The 11,511-nt window shown below is 47.2% G+C and overlaps 1 protein-coding gene across 1 annotated transcript; it reads right to left on the minus strand.

Annotated features, from left to right (window-relative positions):
• Positions 1-1,788: 1,788 nt before the first annotated feature.
• Positions 1,789-9,920, minus strand: LOC105457185 (GTPase-activating protein CdGAPr). The gene is made up of 7 exons (XM_011701703.1): positions 9,849-9,920; positions 8,913-9,050; positions 8,034-8,438; positions 6,810-7,140; positions 6,367-6,700; positions 5,374-6,289; positions 1,789-5,031 (listed from the first exon to the last, which is right to left on the minus strand). Exons 1-7 carry the CDS (start codon positions 9,918-9,920, stop codon positions 2,554-2,556), a joined length of 4,674 nt encoding a protein of 1,557 aa, XP_011700005.1. The 3' UTR covers positions 1,789-2,553.
• Between the last annotated feature and the right edge of the window lie 1,591 nt (positions 9,921-11,511).

Raw genomic sequence — 11,511 nt, forward strand, 5'->3', positions numbered from 1 at the left:
ATCAATTGATCGATGTGATTGGCCAATTCTTTCTCGTTCGAGATCTTGGAGCGATGTCTAGCATCATGGACACAAGGCTTAAGGGATGAAGGTCCTAACATGCTTAATTTTGATTGCAATAAAAATTTTCCAACACGTATATATTATAATTATAATATGCCGAAATACATCAAAATGGCCCCTTTTCTGCACCCTTAATTTCCTAAAATTGTCACGTGATAAAGCAACGTGATAAATAGGATGTCGTTCAGCGCCAAAAAATCTATGGAAACCTATATTCGCCCTTGTGCATCTCTTTTTTTTTTTATTAAACAATGTAATTAACGTAAAAGAAAAGAAAAAAAAACAGTCACGTCGACGAGCGAGATGAAAGAGTCGTTGTTCGATACGAAAACCACGGTCTCGAGTCCTCGCTATACGCATGCAAGAATTTTAAACATCGTCGCGCAAGTAATAATCCTAATTAAATGCCTTGAGAATTTGCAAGAGATCAAACGTATGTTTCCAGTTCTCCGAGTATTAAATTGCGGTTTTGTTCGTTCGTTGCGCGTCCACGTGCGAGACGTGAGCACGAGCGGGAATCGTACCCGAGAATTATAGTCCCAGTCTTATTAAACGGTTTTCAAACCGTGTTTAAAAAAAAAAAAAGGAAACGTTCATCAGCTTGTTGCGCCTTTACAGAAAATGAAAAAGAACATTTCCGCGCGCGCGAAAAAAAAAACACATCGTCGTTGTGCGTCTCTTCCGCGGGAGAGACCGATTAAAATCGTTGGGAAAAAAAACATAATAATAAAATGAGACAAGAGAAAACTACAAAACGTAAACTAATGTTAATGTCGCGCGACGTACATAACACTTCGTCCGTGTAATAACAGGGGTGTAATGAGGCGAGGTGAGGTAGCTAAGCAGAGTAACAAGCTGCTTAGTAAAATCGAAATGTAATGAAACGCGAGGCCAATGCGCGCGATACGCATTAGGATAAGCGCTTATCTTTAAGACAGAACCACTCGGAGAGTGATTCGAGATAGTAATCTTGATTTTAAGCCAAGCCTTCCGTCACGACACAAGCGCATTGTTATAAGAAATTAATATGTTACACACATATTAAGTTAACCGAGAGAGAATTAACGTATATATATATTCAAAAAGATATATCTGTGGGGTCATTATGGACCAGTCCATAACGAGAGAATAACATTCGGTGCGCGCGAGTGAAACGCCCCGGTTCTAACGTTTCTCGTAAGCGAGTCCGTCGAGTTCTCCCTTCTCCCCTTCCTCCCCTCGACGAACTCGCGATTTGTAAATTTAGTTCAACTTTATTGTATGTACCAGAAATTTCGGCTGTCGCGAGAAAAAAATGCGTGACCGATCACCTAGATTTCGAGAGAAGTTATGTAATTTCGCTATAAAAGAGACGTCCAGATTTTACGTGGCTTAGTAAGGAGCCTCTCTCTCTCTGTCTCTCTAAAAAAAAAAAAGTCAAGAGTTCTTTTTTCTGTAAGCGATTTTTTTACCTAAGACGTGTAAAAGCAACAGGTGCGGCCGACGCTTCGTCTGACGTCGCGAGAACCTACGCAAGATATTGTTGACTCTCTGGTACATACAAAGCAGCTGAGATATTACATGCGCGCGTTTTCTTTTCGCTAGCGTTAACAGTACAAAGAATATGAGTAAATATAAAAATCAAATAATATTAATAATAATAATAATATTAATAATAATGATAATAATAATTACAAAGAGAATCGTTATTAAAGCTTCTAACAATAATAAAAATGAATACCTTCCTTCGAGTCCGTAATAAATTAATAATGAGCTTTAAAAGCGTTCGTACAATTCAGCTAACAATGGCGATCGACGATATCGAAGATGAGTCATGGATCGCGCAACTTCGTATTTTTTTTTTTTTTTAATCATCCTCGCCGTAATTCACCTTCATTATCAATCGCGACCTTCGTTATGCGCCACGGCTTAGAACCCGGCGGAGATTCAAGTGAAAGCGGTTCAGTGGAGACCTAGTGAAAAAAGAGCGTTTGGCAGAATTACATAAATAATTATGTCGTCGAATGCCAACACACGGCACTCGCCCGTGAGTAGTACAAATAAGCCCAAGTTAGCGTACATACCTGGGGATATCGAATATCAATTCAATAAAAATATATAGCCGTAAGAGTTATGTAATTTAAGAGATAAACACGCCATTCTCTATTATTACCGTATTACAGATATACGATTTGCTCGATACGTCCCGCCCTATCTCCAATTAGTTGACCTATTTTTTATATTTCGAAAAACGAAAGCAGAACGTTGGCGTTAAGAACAAGGTTGATAAAATTTTTGGTCGTACAAGATTGATTAAAATTCGACACAGCCGCCGCTACGTAAACGTGTTGTTTGCACTTGTTCTATGATAGCAGGTAGCTAATAGATATCGCATTTGCGCGTTAAACTGCTCAAAAGAACTTATTTATACTACCGGAGAGGACGCGAGCTCGCGCTCCCTCTCCCTCTCTCTCTCTCTTTTTTTCCCGGTCTTACGAAGACCGGCTTTCATCAATGAAGAGACGGCCTCGAGGCTCTCTGTTTCAACCTGGTCAGTAACGCCTGCTCGCCGTCATCCTCCGTTTTCGACGAGACCCCGCGGAAACTCTCCGACCGATACTTGTCCCTCAAGAACGTCCGCCTCTCCTCTTTGTACTTTTCGATTCTCTCCCGACACTGCGGGTCCCCCAGGTCCAGGCCGCCGAGGTTCCTCAGCTGGATCTTCTCGGCGGCGCTCGAGCAGGTGCCGGAGCTGCTGCCGACATTGGGCGTCGAGCAGTGCTGCGCGTCGTCGGGCGTCGACAGCTTCACCGACAGCGCGATGTCACCCGATGTCATCCGATTGAACTTGGCCTCGTCCAGCGAGCGGCTCAGCGCCGCCCGGGTCGCTCTCGCGTGGCGCGCCCGCAGGCAAGGCGGCAAGTGCTGCTGCTGCTGCTGCGACGACGGCTCCTCGGACTTGCCCCTTGCGTTGTCCAGCTCCTGCCTCATCTTGCTCTCGCGGACGATCTCCCTGCCGATCTCCGAGTCGAAGCTCCTCCGCTCCCTGAAGCTCGTCTCGCTCTCGTATTTCCGTCTCGCGGGCGCGGGCGCAGACGCGTCACCCACGGCGCCGCCGGACAGTCTCTGTAGCGCCAGCTCCTGCAGGATCGCCGCGGTGTCGCGCGGCGGAAGAACCACCACCGCGTTGTCATCGTCAACAACGGCCGGGGACGACGGGAATGCGCTCGTCGACGTGTCCAACGTCCGTTCCATCAGCTCGGACGCCCCCTCCGGGGCGTGCGCCACCTCGCACGGCTCGGCCGCGTTCTCCGAGGGGATCCTCACCTCGATGTTACCTCGTTTCTGGCTGGCTTGCAGGCTGGTGCACTTGTGACCACCGTCGTCGCCGCCGCCACGTTTGGAAGCGCATTTGCGCATCTGCTGCGTATTGCTCTGCTGCTTTTGCTGCGAATTATTGTATCCGAAACTTTGGCACTTCTTTGACAGTCCGTTCGTACAACGGTCGTTGTCACAATCGTCCCCCCGCGTCACGTCCCTCGTCCCATGGTCGTCCTCGGGTTTGCTCGAAAATCGCGGATGATTCGTGACGTGGGTGGTGTTGCAATCCCGTTGCTGCGCGCTCGTGTCTCTCGACAGACGGCGATAGTTCTCGAAGGTGTCCGTCTCGCCGAACAGCTCCTTGTTGTCGCGCACCTCGTTCCGATTTGTACCAAACACGTTCGCGTTGTCCGCCTCGATGTAACACGCGCGAACCTGCTGCTGCTCCCTCGCGTTCGACTCCTGGCCCGAGTTGATGTCCGTCGTGCACGAGCACCGATTGCCGTTCTCCCGGTCGCGCAGCCGAGACTGAACGTCGTCCGTGAGCGTATCCTCGCTTACGAGACCGTAACTCGCCTGCGGATCGGCCTCGTGGCCGCGACTCGCGTACTTCTTCGTGTCGGTAACGTCGAGCATCTCCTCGCTCTCCCGCGTCGACATACGACTTCTCGCCGAGTTGTCGACTCCCATGCAGAACGCGTCCGCGGTCGGCGGCAGCGCGAGCTCCAGCAGCGTCCCCGGGACGTTCTCCGACGCCGGATTCGCGTTGCTCTCCACGAAGGAATCGTTGGGACTGTTCGACTCGCTGATCGCCGTCACGAAGGAATTGGCTGTCGTCCCGCCGACGATCACCCAGTCGCCAGAGTCGTTGTTGCTGCCCGTCGCGCGCGGATTTTCCACGCCGGTGAACACCTTGTCGGAGCTGTCGCAAATCACGAATCCGGACTCCCGCAGCTCCTGCAGAGTCTGCTCGCACGACATCGGAGAATCGAGATCGGTCGTGCTGGATGGCAACCTCGGTAAATCGGTGGAGAGACTGTTCGGCGGATCGGCGGACTTGTCGCATCCTTTCGCGGCCTCTTCCTTCTCGTACGATTTAGACGAGATCTCCACGGAATGCAAACCGCTCCGCCTGCCCGTCACGTCCTTGCGAGATGCGGTCCCGATGCGCGAAGAGGGCAACCTGCTGTCGCACGACGTCATCTCCGTGTCGTGAAAAATCGAGGCAACCGCGCTCGACTGAGTCGCGCAGCGGCTTTCGGCGCGCGGAAGCGACGTGGTCGCGTTCCTCTCGCCGTGCAATTCCGCTCGCCCGTCGTACGCGACAATCCTCTCGCACGGCTCCAATCTCTTGTCCCGATCTTCTAAATTTACGGATAATCTATGGCTGGGATCCGACGACTTTTCGGAAGACGACACGCTGGTCTCCTTCGACTTACTCGCACCGCCCGCGTCGCGCTCGTCGCCAATCTCTAACGGCAACGTGAAACTTCGGAAACTTATTCTGGGACTATTGGCCGGTACCGGCGACGTGGAGTGAGACGTGCCCTGCAACGTGGCGGGCGTCAACGGCGTGGAGGCTTCCGACAATAATGGCAGGTAGCCCGGCGTTTGTAACGGAGACGGTGTGTCGATACTGTGAATATCCGCGCTTGTCGCCACCATTACCTGAAAGATTCGATGGCTTAGACATAACGTATACGCATGAAAAATGAATTTAAACTAATGGTGAATTCCATCGGACGCGCACTGGTGCACATTAAGGCCGTACACTGTTTTCATCACTGACAAGTAAAAATGTGTGTGAAATGCATGAAAATGCAAATATTTCAAATTATGAAATATGTACGTATTTTATCTTATAGTGCAGTAAGATGTACTGAGGATTTCGCAATTTAAGCTGTTTTTACATTTATATTACACACTATGTTTATGCTAATTTGTATACGACGATCTTAATATATGCACAAGTGCGTCCAATCGAATTCGCTATAATTTACGGTTAATCACCTGATCGGGACTTTGGCTGTCTATGAAACGCAACTCGACGTCGCAGTGCAGTCTTTCTTCTAAACGAGATCGTTTCCTCTTGGATCCGCCGCTCGCGGCCGCGCACTGACTTCCCTCGGTCCTCTGCCGGCGCGGCGACGCCTCCACCGACGCCATCCCGCCACCTTCCTCCTCCGAAAGCATCCGCATCTCTCGCTCTTCGAGATCAAAGTTGAGTTGTATCTCCGAGAGATCCAACGGCGAGGACGCGCTGGGCGCGTCGGCCAGGTGGTCGAAGTACGAGTCGTGCGAGACCGATCGGCTGTGACCGCAGGTTCTGATGGGAGGCGGCCCACCCAGGAGGGGACCCAATCCATCCTCGCCGTCCAGGCTGTCGGCGCTCTTGACGGGTCTCAGTCGTCGCAGGGAGTTCAAGGAACTCGGCACCGTTTCCGCTTGTGGCGGCGTGCCGATTTGCCTCGTTTTCCCGACGGCGCCCCGGCCGAACAGCGCCCGCCAATTGAGGGAGGGCGATCGTTTCGAGCCGTTTCGCTTGCGCGGCAGCTCGATGACCGTGTGATAGCGCAACGGCAGGCCGGCCGGACCCGCCCCCACTTCTATGTAATCGGGCTCGCCTCTGAGGCTTCTGTTGCGCGCCTCTTCTAAAGTGAGCAACCGTGCGGATGTGGTGATCGCCAGGGACTTCGGTCTGCCGACCGGGCCGTCCCCGAATATTAGCTCCGCGTAGCAGACTAGAAATTCCGTCACGACCGCCTGGACCCCAACGCCCTGGAGCGCCGCCACGCCGCCCACCTCCAGCTCCTTGCACCTCAGAAGATTCGGCGCCCAGACGATAGCCACGTTGCGCGGTGTCATACCCGTCTCCGTGCCACGCGCGGCCACCCTCACCAGATGACGCATCAGATACTCCAGCGTCCTGCGCATGCAATTTGACAGGGATTAGAATGAATCGCCGAACTCTCATTGATAGAAAGCGATATGACGAAACCTCACCTGTAATGCGGCGGCGGTAGCTTCCTGACCGCGTCCCTCATACGCCTCAATCTCTCGGCGTCGCTGCCGGCTTGAACCGCATTGACAAAGGTGGAGTAGAGCTGGTAGGTGCACAACGGATTCGGCAGCTCTCTAAAGTACATCTTCAATAACGACGCTACGGAGTGGATATCTTGCAGAATACTCTCATCGGAATGCAACGCTGGTACCCTATCCTCGTCGAAGGCGTTCCGCAATTTTTGTATGTTGGACGTCACGCCACTGAGGCGATATATACCGTCGACTAGACCGTGTTTCTCTATGAATTCCGCGCAGCACGTCAAAACGGTAGGCACTACAAAAACGAGTAATCTCTCCTTCGTCTTCCTTTCCTTTTTTGCACAGTTTATATACTCGACGTGATTTGAAAATAATATAAAGGTGTGCTAAGAAAAAAAATTTACCGTCTTGACCAGAGTTCAGTAGATGTTCCCCCAAGTCGCAGCCAAACACGCGCTCTCGCAGTATACCCGATTGCTTTAATCTCCGTCTAGATGGGCGATTTAGTATGAAAGATCTAAAGAAGGCGATTAATTTGCCGTGTTTCCGCAGCACGGGCTTCACCGGTAACCTCGACCTGACCGTCGTCGAGACCGTCAAGTGACGCGGCACCTTGTCCCCGATCACGGCGACGCATTCGGCCGGAAAAAATCCAACCGCGAACCCGTGCTTTCCACGCCACCACGTGCTTTCCCCCGGAGGGGGCATGTCAATAACGGATATCATGTCGCCTACCTGTGTCATGTAAAGCGCTCCATCAGTTATCGTACAGGTTCTCGTTCACAAAGATTTACGAGTTGTGCTCGTAATTTCTACCGATACCTATAGATTAACTTTAATCTCGGTTTAACTTACTTTTTATCTTTTTCTAGTTTTTAGGAGCAGAACAAGATAAGTAAGTGTGTTGAACCGAGATTAAATTTAATCTATATTAATGAAAATGAACATTTATGCTCGATATAGCTTAACTTTAATCTCGCGTTAGCTTATTCTTTATCTCTTTCTGATTTTCAGAACTATACTGTTAAAAAAAAAAAAATTAATTAAATTTTACATGTATGGAAACAAATTTCAAGCAGATACATTAAAAATATTTAATGTTGTTAATGAAAGTTACAACTAACGTAAATCTAATGTTCATATGTTTCATTGAATTTCGTGCACATCTACATGAATACTTATACCCTTCCATAAAGTTTTACGAAAAAGTACACTAAATTTCATGCACATGTTCACAAATATACTTTTTAGTTACGGATACATTAAATTTAATGTACTTGTGTAACTTCAAAGTACATTAAATTTTATAGTATATTTGTGAACAGGTGCATGAAATAAAGTTTTATGTAAAAGTATAAGTATTCATGTGGATATGCATGAAATTTAATGCACTATATGAACATTAGTTGGTTGAACATTAGTTAATTAATTTAAGTTAGTTGTAATTTCATTTTCATTAGCAACATTAAATATTTTTAATGTACCTGCTTGACATTTTTAACAGTGTAAACAAAGATAAACAGTGAGCGATAAACCGAGATTGAAGATAATCTACAATCGGTGGAAATGGACATTCAGTTTATATTCTCCAAGCGAAAGTTTCAACGAGAGAGAGAGGGAGAGATTACCTGGAAGGAGATCTCATCCTGCGCTTGAGCGGTGTAAGGCCTGACGGCGTACGCCGCGGCGACGGCCGGGGTATTGATAGGACAGGAATCCGACTCCGGCACCAGAATCCTCCGTCCCCTATTATCGAGTTGTAACCAATTTAACACCGGGCCGCAATTCAGGCCCTCGTGATTCAGCTGCGAGAACCGGCCCAAGTAATCCTTCAGTATATCACAGGCATTTTTTGGCCGAACATCTGGAAGCTTCGTTAAGGAGGAAAACTTTCGGTCGAATATGCAACGGTGCAGCTGCTTGTCGAACATGACGAAGTTGTCGTAGGATCTCTGCAGCGTCCAGCACGCGTCGCCGGATGTTATTCGCACGGCGTAGCTCTCCGAGTCGTTGGAGCCCTCGTTGACGGACACCTGAAAACCGAGTCTCGTTAATTGACAACTGACTTTCCGCGTGTTTCGCGCTTGTCTATCACACAGAGAAAGGATTAGCCAATGCAGCTAAAATATAGCCTTAGCAGCTGATGTGTGTCTTTAAAATAAGCTAATATCGTTACTGCCAAAGCTAAATTTATTAAAAAGTTGTTAAAATTTAGGCGATACAAGCAAAAAATATCTTTTTTGCTAGAATCAAATGACGCTTAACTGATTCTATTGAGAAATATCCAGCAAAACTTTTAAATTTTTCAGCAAAATCATTCTTTCCACATGCCACTGTCTTAGCTACTTCTGTTAAAGTACGCTTTCATTTTAGCTCATAAAATTGTATCTTGCAACAAATATATTTTCTCTTTAACAGCTAACTTTTAACAATGACAGCAAAGTTCGAACTATACCACTGATATTTAGCTGATAATGCTAAGTCTTTTTTTTTTGCATGTAACCTACCTCCAGAGTACCAAGCTCCACGTGCTCGTAGTGAAAGTGAGCGCACTCGTCGAGTTTCGGAAAGCGTGCGATGCTGCTCATGTTGCTGCCGGAGCTGACAGGCGTGCCGAAATCGTCCGCCCGATTACCACCCATACCCTGCAATTTCATTCAACGGAGTAAATACCGGGAATTCCATCTGGAAGTTTACATTAAACTTGTGCAATGTAAAACGTTCGACATGCTCGCCTCGCTTTTAAACCTGCTCCAATTCAAGTGGACATATTAAATCCTTAGCCTTTTGCTTTAAGCGCTGAGTTGAGTTAATTTAATTTGCCAAAACTAAACTCTACAATTGCAATCTAGCCAGCTCGCTTACAAATTAATAGTTTAATCTTTGCTTCGAAATCTACTCCAACTCAAATAGATATAGTAAATCTTCAGCCTTTTGCTTTAAGTTGTGAACGCTGAGTTGTGACATTAATTTGCTAAAACTAAACTCTATACAGCTGCAATCTGGCCAGCTCGCTTAGGAATTAACAATTTAACCTTTGGAAGATGTATCTTTCAAAGGACTGCTGCTGTCATATTTGACTCTTACCAGTTGGATAATCAAAAAATTGCTCTGCGCATAAGTCTATATCATGCAGCGGTAGAACAAAAGCAGCAGTTTTTGAGTTTAACTTTTCCCTTGCAATACAAAGGAAATGTATAGAAGGAATCTTGAAAAACTAATGACTCATTAGGTCTCAAGTGATCCAGTCACCACCAATGATTGAGGCAACACCGGGAAACACTTCTTACTAGAAAAAAAAGAAAGAAAGAAAACATCACAGTTTAGAGCAGAAAGGCAGAAAGCTACCACACTTATTGCGAGCCAGGCTTTAAGCGAGCGATACGTGTCACGTGAATGAATCCACAGGTGCATCTCTCATATGATCTCCGCGGGCTTTCAACCTTCGTCTGGGACTCGATGTCGGTGAGCCGGTGAGCGCGGGGCCTCTCTTGCGCCGTCGACGGCCCGGGCATCTTTTGCAGCCTCTCCGCGGACGAGGACGACGAGGATCCAGGCCTTTGACCCGATTTGCCACGCGCCAGGGTGACGGTGCCAGGTTCTCACGTTCCTCTCGACCGTGCCATCGCCTCCCTCTCGCAGCTCCTCTGCACACAGACAGGACAAGTGAACTTAATAAAAGAAAATCCAGTGAGACCCACGCACTTATAAGACACCGCGAGTGTAGGGACGCTTCATTCGCTTCGGAACGATCGCTTTTTAGGCACACTCGCGTTACAACGTGCGCGTTCGTTCGGCACTTTGGAAAACTCCTCCCCCCCCCCGCTAAAAATATACGACCCGCGTCGAAAAATCGATAGAAATTCAAGTACCCTCACGGGGGGCACGGGGCGCGATTATCGACCGACTTCCATTCTTCATTCGCAACACATCTCCGCTCGTTCTTGCTCCGATCGTTCGCGACGCTAGATTAAGGGAAGCATCCGTTTTTTCGGGGACGGGACGAGAGCAGGGATTCCGGGTGGACGGCATTTACGACAAATACGACCGTGTGGAGGGGATAGGCCGGCAACGCGTGGCGGCGGCTACGCCGCTGCCGTGAGCCGTCACGTGACACCACATCACGAACGATGCGTCGCTCGGCCAGCCTCACATCTTATAAGTTAGCAGAACAAAATAAGCAGAATCAATTCTAAGCAGTGAAATTATTTGTTGCTTATTTGTTGTTAAAAAGTTGCCAAAGAAAATAAATTGTTGCTTTAATAGTTTTTTTTTTAAATGATGTTCTGCTAAACGAAGATTAAGTTAGCAGAACAAAATATATATAACAACAAAATTATGCATAAAAATAACGTCAGAATTTGTTGCTAATTTGTTGCTCATGAAATATGTTTGTTTTTATTTAATTACTCGCAAAATAAATATAAACAATAGCAGAAAACCTACACAGTATGCCCTGCGCGCCTGTTACAAGTTCCCTTGCCCGATCCTTCCTGAATTTGTGGCTCACATGAATTCGATATAAAAACAATCTGCAAGCATCGTTTTATTGAAATATAACAATTTCCGATTTTGTCGCTAACTCTAACATGTAAAAATTAAATACTTTATCCCGGCTTACCGCGCCGCACGCTCTAATTAAGTTCCCTTGCCCGATCCTTCCTGAATTTGTGGCTCACATGAATTCGACATAAAAACAATCTGCAAGCATCGTACTAATGAAATATAACAATTTCCGATTTTGTTGCTAACTCTAACATGTAAAAATTAAATACTTTATCCCGGTCGACCGGGCTGCGCGCTCTAAGTTCCCTTGTCTGATCCTTCCAGAATTTGTGGCTCACATGAATTCGGTACACAAACAATTTGCAAGCACCGTTTTATTGAAATATAACCATTTCCGATTTTGTTGCTAACACTTTCATGTAAAAATTAAATAGTTTATCTCGGCCAACCGCGCCGCGCGCTCTAAGTTCCCTTGCCCGATCCTTCTTGTTACTCACATGAATTCGGTATATAAATAATCTGCAAGCATTGTACTATTGAAATAAGTCGATTTTCGATTTTGTTGCTAACTAAAAAGTTAAAATGAGCAACAAATTCTAG

This window comes from Wasmannia auropunctata, unplaced genomic scaffold, assembly GCF_000956235.1.
Source record: "Wasmannia auropunctata unplaced genomic scaffold, wasmannia.A_1.0 LD335346.1, whole genome shotgun sequence".
In the NCBI taxonomy this organism is placed as follows: Eukaryota; Metazoa; Arthropoda; class Insecta; order Hymenoptera; family Formicidae; genus Wasmannia; species Wasmannia auropunctata.